General features: G+C 40.8%; 2 protein-coding genes across 5 annotated transcripts in view; one reads left to right on the top strand and one right to left on the bottom strand.

Annotated features, from left to right (window-relative positions):
• MYO1C (myosin IC) overlaps window positions 1-359 on the top strand; it is a 110,162-nt gene extending 109,803 nt beyond the window's left edge. For all 3 annotated transcript variants that reach the window (XM_034752926.1, XM_034752925.1, XM_034752927.1), the window contains one exon: window positions 137-359. In XM_034752926.1, coding sequence (XP_034608817.1) covers window positions 137-163 — 27 coding nt within the window. In that variant the 3' untranslated portion in view covers window positions 164-359. The remainder of the gene's footprint in view (window positions 1-136) is intronic.
• A 6,903-nt stretch (window positions 360-7,262) lies between these two features.
• YWHAE (tyrosine 3-monooxygenase/tryptophan 5-monooxygenase activation protein epsilon) overlaps window positions 7,263-11,360 on the bottom strand; it is an 82,321-nt gene continuing 78,223 nt past the window's right edge. Inside the window, exons 6-7 of one of the 2 annotated variants that reach the window (XM_034752277.1) lie at window positions 9,206-9,252; window positions 7,263-7,341 (exon numbers count right to left, since the gene is read on the bottom strand). In XM_034752277.1, coding sequence (XP_034608168.1) covers window positions 9,245-9,252 — 8 coding nt within the window. In that variant the 3' untranslated portion in view covers window positions 7,263-7,341; window positions 9,206-9,244. The remainder of the gene's footprint in view (window positions 7,342-9,205; window positions 9,253-11,360) is intronic. The other variant, XM_034752276.1, reaches the window with a different exon arrangement.

The raw sequence follows: 11,360 nt of genomic DNA, 5'->3' as shown, positions 1-11,360 counted from the left end.
AGTATGTCCGTTAGGCTATAAGGTGCCACAGGATTCTTTGCTGCTTTTACTACTCCAGGCCAGACTGTGGTAGTTTCATGGGCTAATTGTTAAAAACGTTTACATTATCTTTGTTTCCATTCCACTTTCTCCTCAGGTTGCTCCTCGTTTGAATTCTCGATGATAAAATTTGTCAGCAGGAAAGGATCTGTTCCTCCATCACTCTGGATTGCCTTTTGTACCAGTGGTTGAAAGTACTTCCCTGCAGATTTTTTTTTTTTTTTGCTGCTTTGCTCATTTCCTTAATAGTTACCAAAGAACTGCACTTCCACAAAACACAGTGAAAACGAGAATGTTATCTGAAACTACCAAAAAAAAAAGCACCTTCTCTTCCCTCCTCTTACTGGCAACTGCATGGGTCCGAGTTTGTTTTCACAGCTGGGGCTCATGGAAACTCATGTACATGGCTGGGCTCAGTGGGAGTTAAGGGTGTCACTGCTGCAGAGACCAAGCCCTGAAGTGAAATTGCTAACTTTTTCTGATCCATTCTGATACATATAAAAGCATGATCATAAGAAATACACAGTGGCAGATCTGTATTGGCCAACTCAATAAAGTGCCAGACTTTATCATCAGAGAACAATTTATGAAGAATTTTGCTTTGTATAAAACTATTAAGAAGCCATATATAAATGAGTAAAACCCTGTAAATATTTTTTAGCTCATTAGGTGAGTTGTACTAAGAAAAGCAGAGCTTCTATGGGAACTTTTGAGACTTTTCAAAAACAATTACAGAAGGTAATGTAGCAAATGTACTCATTTAAATCACCCATCTTTCCTCATATGGACCCTGCCTCCCAAAGGTGCCCCCCTTTCCTGTGCTATAGTGCCTGTTTCTTATGCCCACCTTCCTAACGTGCATGTAAAAGACTTTGCAGACACATACAGCTCCCCCACCACGTGATGCCTGAAAGAGCCCTTGTGTGTTTCTTGGCCCTTACCATATGCCTTAGTAGTACTGGTGAAGGATTCACAAGTGACCTCTTCTGCTATAAAAATGTACCTCCCCTAAAACCCCTGCTCTCTGCCCAAGTTGCTATGTACTGCAGTTATTCAGCAGTGCCATAGGTAAAATCCCTACATAGTGGCAGGGGGAGTTAGGCGTTTGCAGTCTCAAAATAAACACACAGCCCTTACACAAACAGAGTTTTAAATGGAAACAGCTTGGCCACATGGTAGCTGCACTTTGTGGAATCCTTGCTATAGCATTTTACTTTATAGCTAAGAGTGAACTCTATGTAAAAATATTCACCAAAACTGCACAGGGGGGTAAGAGGAAGGAAGAGCACTACTGAGGCAAATAGAGCTAAATATGAAGTGTTTTTTTTTAAATACATAAATTTAGGAGGAAAAAGCTTGGAGGTGAACTGCTTTCTAGTAAACAGCGGAATCACAGTGAGCTGCAACCTCCACAGGCTACTGCTAAAGATAGGCTGCAAGGCACCATGTACTTGCCTCCATAATTCCATCTGTAATCATGGGGCAGTGGCAAGCATACATTAAGCTCAAAAAACCAAACATGCTGCAACTGGGATGCAAAAGCTCAATCTAATACTGTGTTTTTCCCCTACTTGTGTGTGTTATCAGATAAACACTGCATCAAGCCTGGAATGCTGTACACTCTGTAGTGTATATACTATATTAATGCTGTATACACTTAATGATATAATCTCTAAAGTCTGCTAAATAAACTTTTTTTTAAACAAAACTGAGGGTTTAGTTTAGTTGTTTATTGTTAAGAGTAGAAATATAAAGGATATTCAACATGTGAACTACACTGTGTTTATTGTTAACAACTACCCTAAAACCAATACAATTCTTACTTTTAGAAGCACAACATTTGAAGGTATCATCTGGCACACTTCTTCTGCCAGAAGCTTAAGTTGGGTCAGTAGTGGCACTTCCCCTTGTAATGCTGTGACTGGTAAGGGCATAAGTTTAGTAGAACACCAATGAGCCAAGCCCTGCTGTGGGCCATGGCATACCAACACTGCCTCTGACCCATTCCTATCAGGTCTTTGACTGCTGGAGACAAAGCACCCAAGAAGAAATGCAGATGATTAAGTTGTGGTCTACATTAAAAACTTAAGGCAGTATAAATGTGTGACTGAGTGGTGTAGTAAGTCCACATGCCCGAGCAATAGTTATACTGACCTAATGCCCTCAGCTATAGACAGTGATCCGAAGGTAGCTACTGCTACTTTGGTGGACCTATGCCAATGGGAGAAGCTCTCCCAGCACTGTAAGTAGGATCTTCACTAAATGCTGCGATGTAGACAAACCCTCAACCTATGCCTTAGAGAAACATAAAACCTGTAACTGAGGAGAGGTGGGATGAGGAGTGAAAAAGTGTAAGACAGTAGTTTTAGAAAAGCAGAATTTCCAATATGTAGTTTTCACTTAACTAAAGATATATCCAACATCAGTGCTTTTAACTGACTATAACGAGCTCATAATAGCTAGCAAAAGCAAGCTTCTCCTCCCACGTGAAAGAATTTAGTCTCCCATTCCTTGTAAACAAGGACTAAAGCACAGAGGATTAACCCTTTTAGATGATAAAAAGTAATTGTGCTGACATAACAGACATTCATACAAGACAGTCTGATAAAAGTTAGCATTCTTAAAAAAATCAACATAGTTCTTAAGCTATGAAACAAGGGCCTATCAGTTACCCAAAGTTTAAGTAATTGTGAACTGATCATTGTTCTCGCTTAGACATTTCTCATACAGTCCTGTAATGAACTGGTCTTAGCCCAATACTAGTCACTAGCTTTAAGCAATGATCTAGGGAAAAAAGAAAATAATTTCTAGTAAAATTTGCATGCAACAAAAATTGATGCTAGGGTATTTATGACCTGACCCATTCAATAAAGTGGACTCATCTGACCAACATCCAAATTTTAGTACAGCCCATAGCAACATTACATATCCAGGCATATAGACTATTGCAACTTACATGATGAAGCACTACAGGCTGCCAAACCATAACTTAGGCCTCGTCTACAATTCAGTTTTGTTGACAAAATAGTGGCAGTGTACACACTAAAATGCTCCTGCTGATGTAACTCCAACATAATAAAATCCCCTCAATGAGCAGTATAGGTCTTTTTGCAACTATGACCGGGCCTACACTAAAGTCAAGCTAGTTTGTAGAAAATTAAAGGTAACAAGATGAAGTTTGGAGTGAGATGGGCAAACCACATGTCCATGGCTGCTTCACTTAGTCAGAACAGAGGCCATTACCCATACTCTAGTTAGAACATCCTCAGGAAGTCCATTAGATGTAGATAAGCTTCTTCCAGGGCCACTGTGTTAGCTGATGAGCTATCATCTTGAATACTTCATTAACAATGTGCTGGCTTAATATCTTGTAAGTGTTACCACAGGAGCAAACATTTGAAATACAGGTAGTTAATATTCATAACTTCAGATTAAAAAAGATTGCATGCAAGTAGCATAATCATTCAACAAATCATAACTTTTCCACAGACAACTTACATGCCATAATTTTGTTGCAATTTTGTAACAGTGGTAGCAACAATGATCTACATAGTCATATTTTAATAATATGTCACCGTCATTCCACACTGCTTTGGATAGTTATCGAACAGAACCAGTCATCAGCATTGGATGCATGTCCCCTGGAAGGGTAGTTGAAGCATGAAGGAACATATGAATCTTTAATGCATCTGGCACAAATATCTTGTGATGCCAACTACAACAGTGCCATGCGAATGCCTGTTCTCACCCTTTCAGGTGACATTTTAAACAAGATGCAGGCAGCATTATTTCCCACAAATGTAAACAAACTTATTTGAGCAATTGGCTGAACAAGAAGCAGGGCTCAGTGGACATGTAGGCTCTAAAGTTTTACACTGAGTGCACTTTTTTTTTTTATAAACACAATTCTACAGTTGCAAGTTCAACTTTCATGGTAAAGAGACTGCACTACAGTACTTGTATTGGGTGAATTGAAAAATACTCTTTCCCTTTACAGTGCAAATTTATAATCAAAAAATATAAAGTGAGCACTGTACACTTTGTATTCTGTGTTATAACTGAAATCAATATATTTGAAAATGTAGAAAACATGGACAAATATTTGGTATTGTTTAACAGTGTGATTAATCACAATTTTTTTTTTTAATTATTTGACTGCCTTTATGTAGGAATGTTCTAACTCTGGAAAGGGCTGGTGGGAGACCTGCAGATAGTTCTGAGGCCACAGAGCAGCTACTGACCCTGCACTTGTTTCTAGGAAACACTTGTAAGGAGGTATTTTCTCCCCCTGTACTTCATGGGCTGCTTCAATTTGCCATTTGACCTGTATTTTTTTCCTATAGCATCGGGCAGGATCCAGGTTTGTTAGTTTATTTTTCTGACAACACAGAAAAACTTCAGCTTCTTTTCATATAGTTACCATCGTATCAATAAGATGGCCCGGAACTTGCATCATCTGATCCAAAAACCTTCATACAACAGCCCTGTGCTCCCCGCCCCACCTTAGAAAAAGGTTGAGGAACAATACTTGCAATTCTGTCTACCCATGTAAGCATTGCTTGTGAAAGCATTCAGGGGGAATCTAGGGTGTCAGATGACAGATCATGGTTGTTTTTATGAAGGAGGGGGCCGACAATATCTAGCTAGACATGGCTGCCTGTATAATGAGGAGACCACTACTTCAGGTAAAAATCTCCCCCACTTAGGGCCACCGAGTCCCTGATCACCAGGCATATTTTCACTACTGAAGATAAATGGGGCTATCAGGTTAAATTCTGACTAAGGAACTGTCTGGCCTCATAATATGGAGATCGGGGGAGATCAGTAGAAAAAAAAATAAGTGATGGGCTGAGGCCCCTTAGTACCTGCCAGTTCTTCCACAGCTGAACCTGCTGTCCCTCATCTCTCTGTAGGCAGCTGCTGGGGGTAGAAGGTGGTAGAGACAACACCCTGCAACAGAATCTGGGAACATTGGCATTAGGACATGGTGATCAGCAGCTCCTGTTGGTCACAACCAGGTATTTTCCCAGTCCTTTAAGGGTGGCATAAAATCCCTATCCCATTATTCAGTCTTTCCAGCATGAATGATATTGGATACATAGCTATAACCTTTGTCTGGGGCAGCTGCAGACCTGAGCATAGTTTCACAATACACAATTCACTCTGAGTCTAGCTCAGCTTTTTTTTTTTTTAAATAAATATATATTTATTTTACTATTGGATTCTCTGTGAAGGTGAGCAGGATAAACTACGCTATTTCCCCTTTGGCAGTTTGCCTTCTCATCCTGCTTCAGCAGCAGGAGCAAAAAATGGACTCCAATGCTCTGAAAATGTTTCAAGTGGCTAATGCTCTCCTGTTCTCAAAGAAGATGGGCTTATTCGTCTCCCTCTGCCATGGGGTCTCTCAATGTAGGCACTGGGCTAGAGCTAACCCTAAACCCTCTTTGGGTGGGAGCCACAAGGACCAGTCAGACCTGTGTCTCTCCTGGAAATCTCACTCTGAGATAACAGTATGGGGGCACCTGTATAGAAGAGGCAGCAGGGAGAGGGAACTGGGCTCAAAGGTCCCTTACCACATTCTTTGGTGTTGATATTGTCCATACTCTGTCTGGTCCCCGCCACCCACAACCTGCAGGCCAAGGGGCAGCTGAGCCCCACAGTCAAGAGGTGTGTGGCTGCTGGTGTGGGTTGTAAGGACTCAGGAGTGACCTATCTGGTATTTTGTCCTTCAACTTCATTCCTCTCATGGAGATAGATATGGGGCTGCTTTCCCTGGAGCATGTTCTTTTCCAATCTGCTGCCTCTTTTTTCCTGCCTGAAGTGGAACCCTATCCAATCTGGGCTGCTTCTTACCCAGTGGAGCTATCCTCTCCCAACCTGCCTGGCAGGACGGAGAAAGGGCATGCAGAGGCAATCCACTTGGGCTGGGCTGAGGAAAAATTACATCCTATCTGCAGAACCAGCTGAGGTCCCAACAAGGGGAGACCAGAAAAAGACCCTTCCTTTTGCCTCTGGCTTTTCTCACCTTACTCCCTCCTCAGAAGGTGAAGTGGAGCTGAGGGGACAATCTCACCCAGAAAAAGCAAACCATCCTGGGACACAGCTGGTTAACATTACTGAATCACATTTTAGTTTAAAAATTTGAAATACAGTGTTTAAATGTTTACTAGTGTTTAAATGTAAGCTATCCTGCATATATATATTTTTATTCCTATTACCCCTCCCCCTCCTTTGATATATTCAAATTTTCCTGATACTTGTAATGTATGAAAGTCTACTCTAGCTAAATTCTAATCCAAGTATAAAAGAGGAACTCACAGTGATATTTGGCATTTTTTAATTTAGGTTTGTTTTATTTAAGTTTAATGTTAATTCCATGCTGTGTTTCAGTAAGAACAATACAGATTCTGTATCTGTGGCTCCAGTCAGATATCCAGTAGTACAAATTAGCTTCAAGTTACACATACTGAACAAAAGAGGTTGAGCGAGCGAAGGGGGGATAGGGATGGGGAAGGGAAAAAAAAATATTGAACACGCATGCAGGCTTTTCAATGCCACCTTCAATGCTAACCTGCTTTGAGGAAAAGTAAAAAGTAGGCAAGAATGAGCAGCCACGGATTGTTGAACTGTTACCAGCACCAAATTTTTCAGCAACATTTCAGCAGTTGGGAAACTTTTTTTAAACAGTAAAATCACTACAATAAACGTTCCAATGCAACCTGAAACTTCAAGCTAAACACCCAATTAAGTTTAAACACTGGTATAAAATTCAGTTTAAACAATTATAAAAAAGGAAAAATGCCATCACATGCGCCCTACAGTGCGATAACAAATCTCTCCCCTAAAAGTCTAATGGCTTTCAAATGTAATATTCACTTCTAATAATAATCATCACATCTGGCAGAAGACAATACAGTAATGCTGAAAAAACCTTTATGCAGTCCTGTTAGTGTCTTAAAGAACCTAAAAGCTGGCACCAGTAAAATCCACAGAAATTCACTCTTGCCTTTAAGAACTTTTAAACTGTATAAAAACAAAAAACAAAAACAAAAAACCCAAAAACAAAACAAAAAAAAAAAAGGAAAAAAAAAAAAAATCTGACCACACCCACGAAACCCAACAGGGCAGGAACCTAAATTCTGAGACCCAATGTAAAAGTCAGATTTGGTGGTTCTCAGAGTGACACTGAGGGATTTGTTGGGGAGGGTGGGTGTGGTCAGAGATGGGTTCTCTTGTTGGCCATGGTGTCTCACTGGTTTTCATCTTCCACATCCTGCAGCGCTTCTTTATTCTGTTCTTCACCTACAAAAGGTGTAAAAATGTAATCAGCTGCTTCATCATTTCTATACAGGAAACCTACAAAGTTGCTAACATCTTGACATCGACGGTTTTCATGCAGTTTAATCATATATAGAACATATTTATAAAACCAGTTTTAATGTAAAGTCCTTCCAAGGAAAAAGTTCTGCACTCCAAGCTTGTGACGTTTTTTAAACACTGACTGATGCCACAGGCTATTAGTATATATTCCCAGCTAGAAGGACAGAGTCAACCAAGAACCAATAAACTGACAATCAAAAGATGCACATATGCTCTCTAAAAAGGCACAGCCAAGACAAAATTATGGAACAACTGAAAATCAACACAAACCTAGCGACAACTACAACCATACAACACATCAAATCGTACTTCCCTAATAACTTCACTTTTACTGTTAAAAAAATGAAGAATGTTGACTTAAAATGAAGAAATGGTGTTTAAAACACTGGTATTTAGAAAATGAAACATCTGCCACTCATTTTGCTTAGGCCTGATCCACATTTGGAAGTTTAGGTGGCATAGCTCTCATTTAGGTGTGTGGAAAAAAATCCACCATCCCCAATCAACATAGCTATGTTGGCAAAAGCCCAAGTGTAGATGCAGTTCTACTGGCAAAAAGGGTCCTTTTGCTGATATAGCTTATTTTGTTCAAGGAACTAGTATAAACTATTCTGACAAAAGAACTGTTGCCTGTAATGTCTGCATCTCCACTGGGATAGCTATACCAGGCAAGCCCCTTCCTGTGACGAGAAGGCCACCTCAGTCTCAGTGCTACAGTCAATTTTGCAGAAGAACTCCACTGAAGTTGCACAGTATATTAGTCTTGCCAATCAAAACTGGTATATACGAATACAGTTTCCAACTTTGCAACTCCAATGCAGGAAAACAAGCCAAAAATCCTGGACTTGAGGTTATTAAAGATGACATTTTAGGCAGATTCTCTCCATGCTTCTTGTTTGATGCCAATTAGTTTGGAGCTATTTACCTGGGCTGTAACATGCAGTGAAAAACCAGCTTTTTCATTTAAACTGTTGCCTACCAATGAGGTCTAAACTAATTGTCCCCTCCCATTCCCCAATAGAAGCATGCTTGCCATCTGTCTATGTCTTTTCCTGAAATCCAGTGGAACTACATAAAGTGAAAAAGTCTTAACATATGTAAGCTAGTGCTGCAATATGTGCAAGGGTCAAATGAATTGATGAAGTAATTCAGGTAGATTTGTTTCTATACAACTACTCTTAACCACAATGAAATAGTTCTGCCTCCAGGGACAACATATAAACAGGATTATCCATTCACACAATTTGCTATAAAAGCCAATCAGATCAGTCAAATGACTTTTGGCTTCCAATCAAAATGCCTGCAAAGGGCATCTCCAGGATTAGCACTAGGTACAATGTAAGGGAGATTTTGGAAGATATAGCTTATGGTGAACAAAAAAAACAACACACAAAATTATATGACAGATCAACTCAATTTAAAGAGCAAAACAGTAGAAGACTTAACTCAGGAATATGGTTAATATGTACAGAAGATCTGAGCATGCTCTAACAGGCACACTTAAGCAAATACTATAAAACAGACCAAAGTGAAAGTACTTTTCATGCCCAGGTATTCTTAGTATCTATCCAGTCCAGTTACAAAAATGCCTAAGTCAATTCGGGTCAGTTACATCTGATGCTGGGTTGGGGAGACAGGTCATGAATGGGTAGAAGAGAGCTTAGCCCTGGACTGGCATCAGATACAAGCAATTTATCAGCTGCAGGATAATTGTATGCAAAGCATAATTAGTGACAAGAGGAAAACTGAAGTTGAAAAACTTCACTGAGCCATGATGAGGACTTACAAAGTAGAGTTTTTAGGAAATGAACAGTTGGACTTTCCTTTAGGAATCTACATAGCAGGAAAGAAGGGGAAAAACAGAAATCATATGAAAGACAACATTACAAGCATGAAAATAAATTAACAGCTTGGATATGACACATGGTTAAAAGATACAATGAGATGGAGAGCTGTAGAAGCCCAGTGACAGCAAATTTGTTAAGGAACAGTGATACATAACCTACAAAATTCAATCGAAAGTGAACAGAAGTAGTTAAAGCCAAACTATAACTACAGTTTTATTGGGTCATTGATTTATCAGATAAATTAGTAGTTATATAGTAAAATAAAGTCCTCCCTTTCATTTTTTAAGGCATTTCTCACATGTACACAAACAGGTGCATATACATTATGCTTTTTGTATATATCAGTGCCCATATCAAATGGTTCACAATCAATAGGCCCCTACCACATTCATGGCCATGAAAAACGCATCATAGACCGTGAAATGTGGTCTTTTTGTGCTTTTACCTTGTACTATACAGATTTTACAGTGGAGACCAGCATTTCTCAAAATTGGGAGGGCTGACCCAAAAGGGAGTTGCAAGATTATTTTAGGGTGGCAACCATGCCACCCTTACTCGCATTACTCCTGGGGGGATTCTGCACCAAAACATTTAAAATTCTGCAAATTTTATTTGTCAAAATAATGCAATATAAGTACACTGGTTTCAATTGTTCTGGTAAGTTATTTGAACTACAGTAACTCCTCACTTTAAGTCCTCCCGGTTAATGTTGTTTTGTTGCTGATCAATTAGGGAACATGCTCATTTAAAGTTGTGGAATCCTCCACTCTTAAGTTGTTTGGCTGCCTGCTTTCTTCACAGCTGGCAGCCGCTCTACCCGCCCCCTCCCCCCAGTGTCTCCTGCCCACCGGCAGACCTGCGGATCAGCTCCTTCCCCCCTTCCTCCTGCCCGCGGCAATCAGCTGGCTTGCAGCATTTCGGGGGTAGGAGCAAGGACTCCCCCTGCCTCCCGAACGCCACAAGCCAGCTGATTGCCCTGGACAGGAGGGGTGGGAGGGGAAGCCTGCGCGCCCAGTCCTCATTCCTCCCCTTCCCTCCTGCCCCCTAAACACTGCAAGCCAGCTGATTGCCCCAAGCAAGAGGGAGGGGGGAGGAGCAAGGACTCAGCATGCAGGCTCCCCCTCCCTCCCCTGCCTCCTGTCCTGGCAATCAGCTGGCTTGCTGCATTTAGAAGGGAGGGGAGGAGCGAGGATGCAGCCTGGGAAGTAAAGGGGGAGGAGGTTTGGGGGGAGAAGAGGCAGGTCAAGGATGGGGGCTTGGGGGAAGGGGTGAGTGGACGGGCTGAAGGTTGAGCCCCACCCCCCGCCCCTGGTGCTTGCAGAGTAGGGGAAGCTGCCACTGCTGCGCAACATGCTTCTCCTAGTGCTTCTCCCAGCACCTTCAGCCTCCTTGCCTGCCTCATCACCAGTGCCAGTGGGCTGTGCTTGTGTGGGGTAAGGCAGGGGCACCTCCCAACTGTAGTACTGTACTGTATGTACAGTATGTTTGTAAACACACAGCATGTGCACACTACTCCCCCGCAGCGTAGTATTAAATTGCTTGTTTAAAATTTCCCTGGAACCTAACCTCCCCCATTTACATTAATTCTTATGCGGAAATTGGATTTGCTTAACGTTGTTTCACTTAAAGTCACATTTTTCAGGAACATAACTACAACATTAAGTAAGGAGTTACTGTACAATACAGAAAAAAGTCACAATAACTATTCAGCATTTCTTAAAACACATGAAAGTTAAGTTCCAAATACTTGGTAACTAATACCCTGCATTCCAGTTATAATCCTGGATTTTCATTTAAATCACATAACAGAACAATAAAGAGGGGAAAAAAAAGTAGAATGTCATTTTAAATTGCTCAGACTTTCACACATGAAAGTCAGAGTTTTGCTAATCACTGTCCTGTACCTAGCTGGGTAGTTTGGGAAGTGCTTGGTTCTGATTGTCTTGACATCTTATTGACTACTTAGTAAATATTTTATTTTGCCCTCAAAAGTCTTTTATTAAAAAAATGGGTAAGTAAAAATCTAACCCCATTGTGCCACTTTGGCCCAGGAAAAAAGTGAGAAAGTGCATAGATCTTCCCAGCTGATTCCCT

The sequence above is a fragment of the Trachemys scripta genome, chromosome 18 (genome assembly GCF_013100865.1).
Source record: "Trachemys scripta elegans isolate TJP31775 chromosome 18, CAS_Tse_1.0, whole genome shotgun sequence".
Classification (NCBI taxonomy): domain Eukaryota; kingdom Metazoa; phylum Chordata; order Testudines; family Emydidae; genus Trachemys; species Trachemys scripta.
Note: the sequence above shows the minus strand (reverse complement) of the source record. Positions and strands in the feature narration are given on the sequence as shown.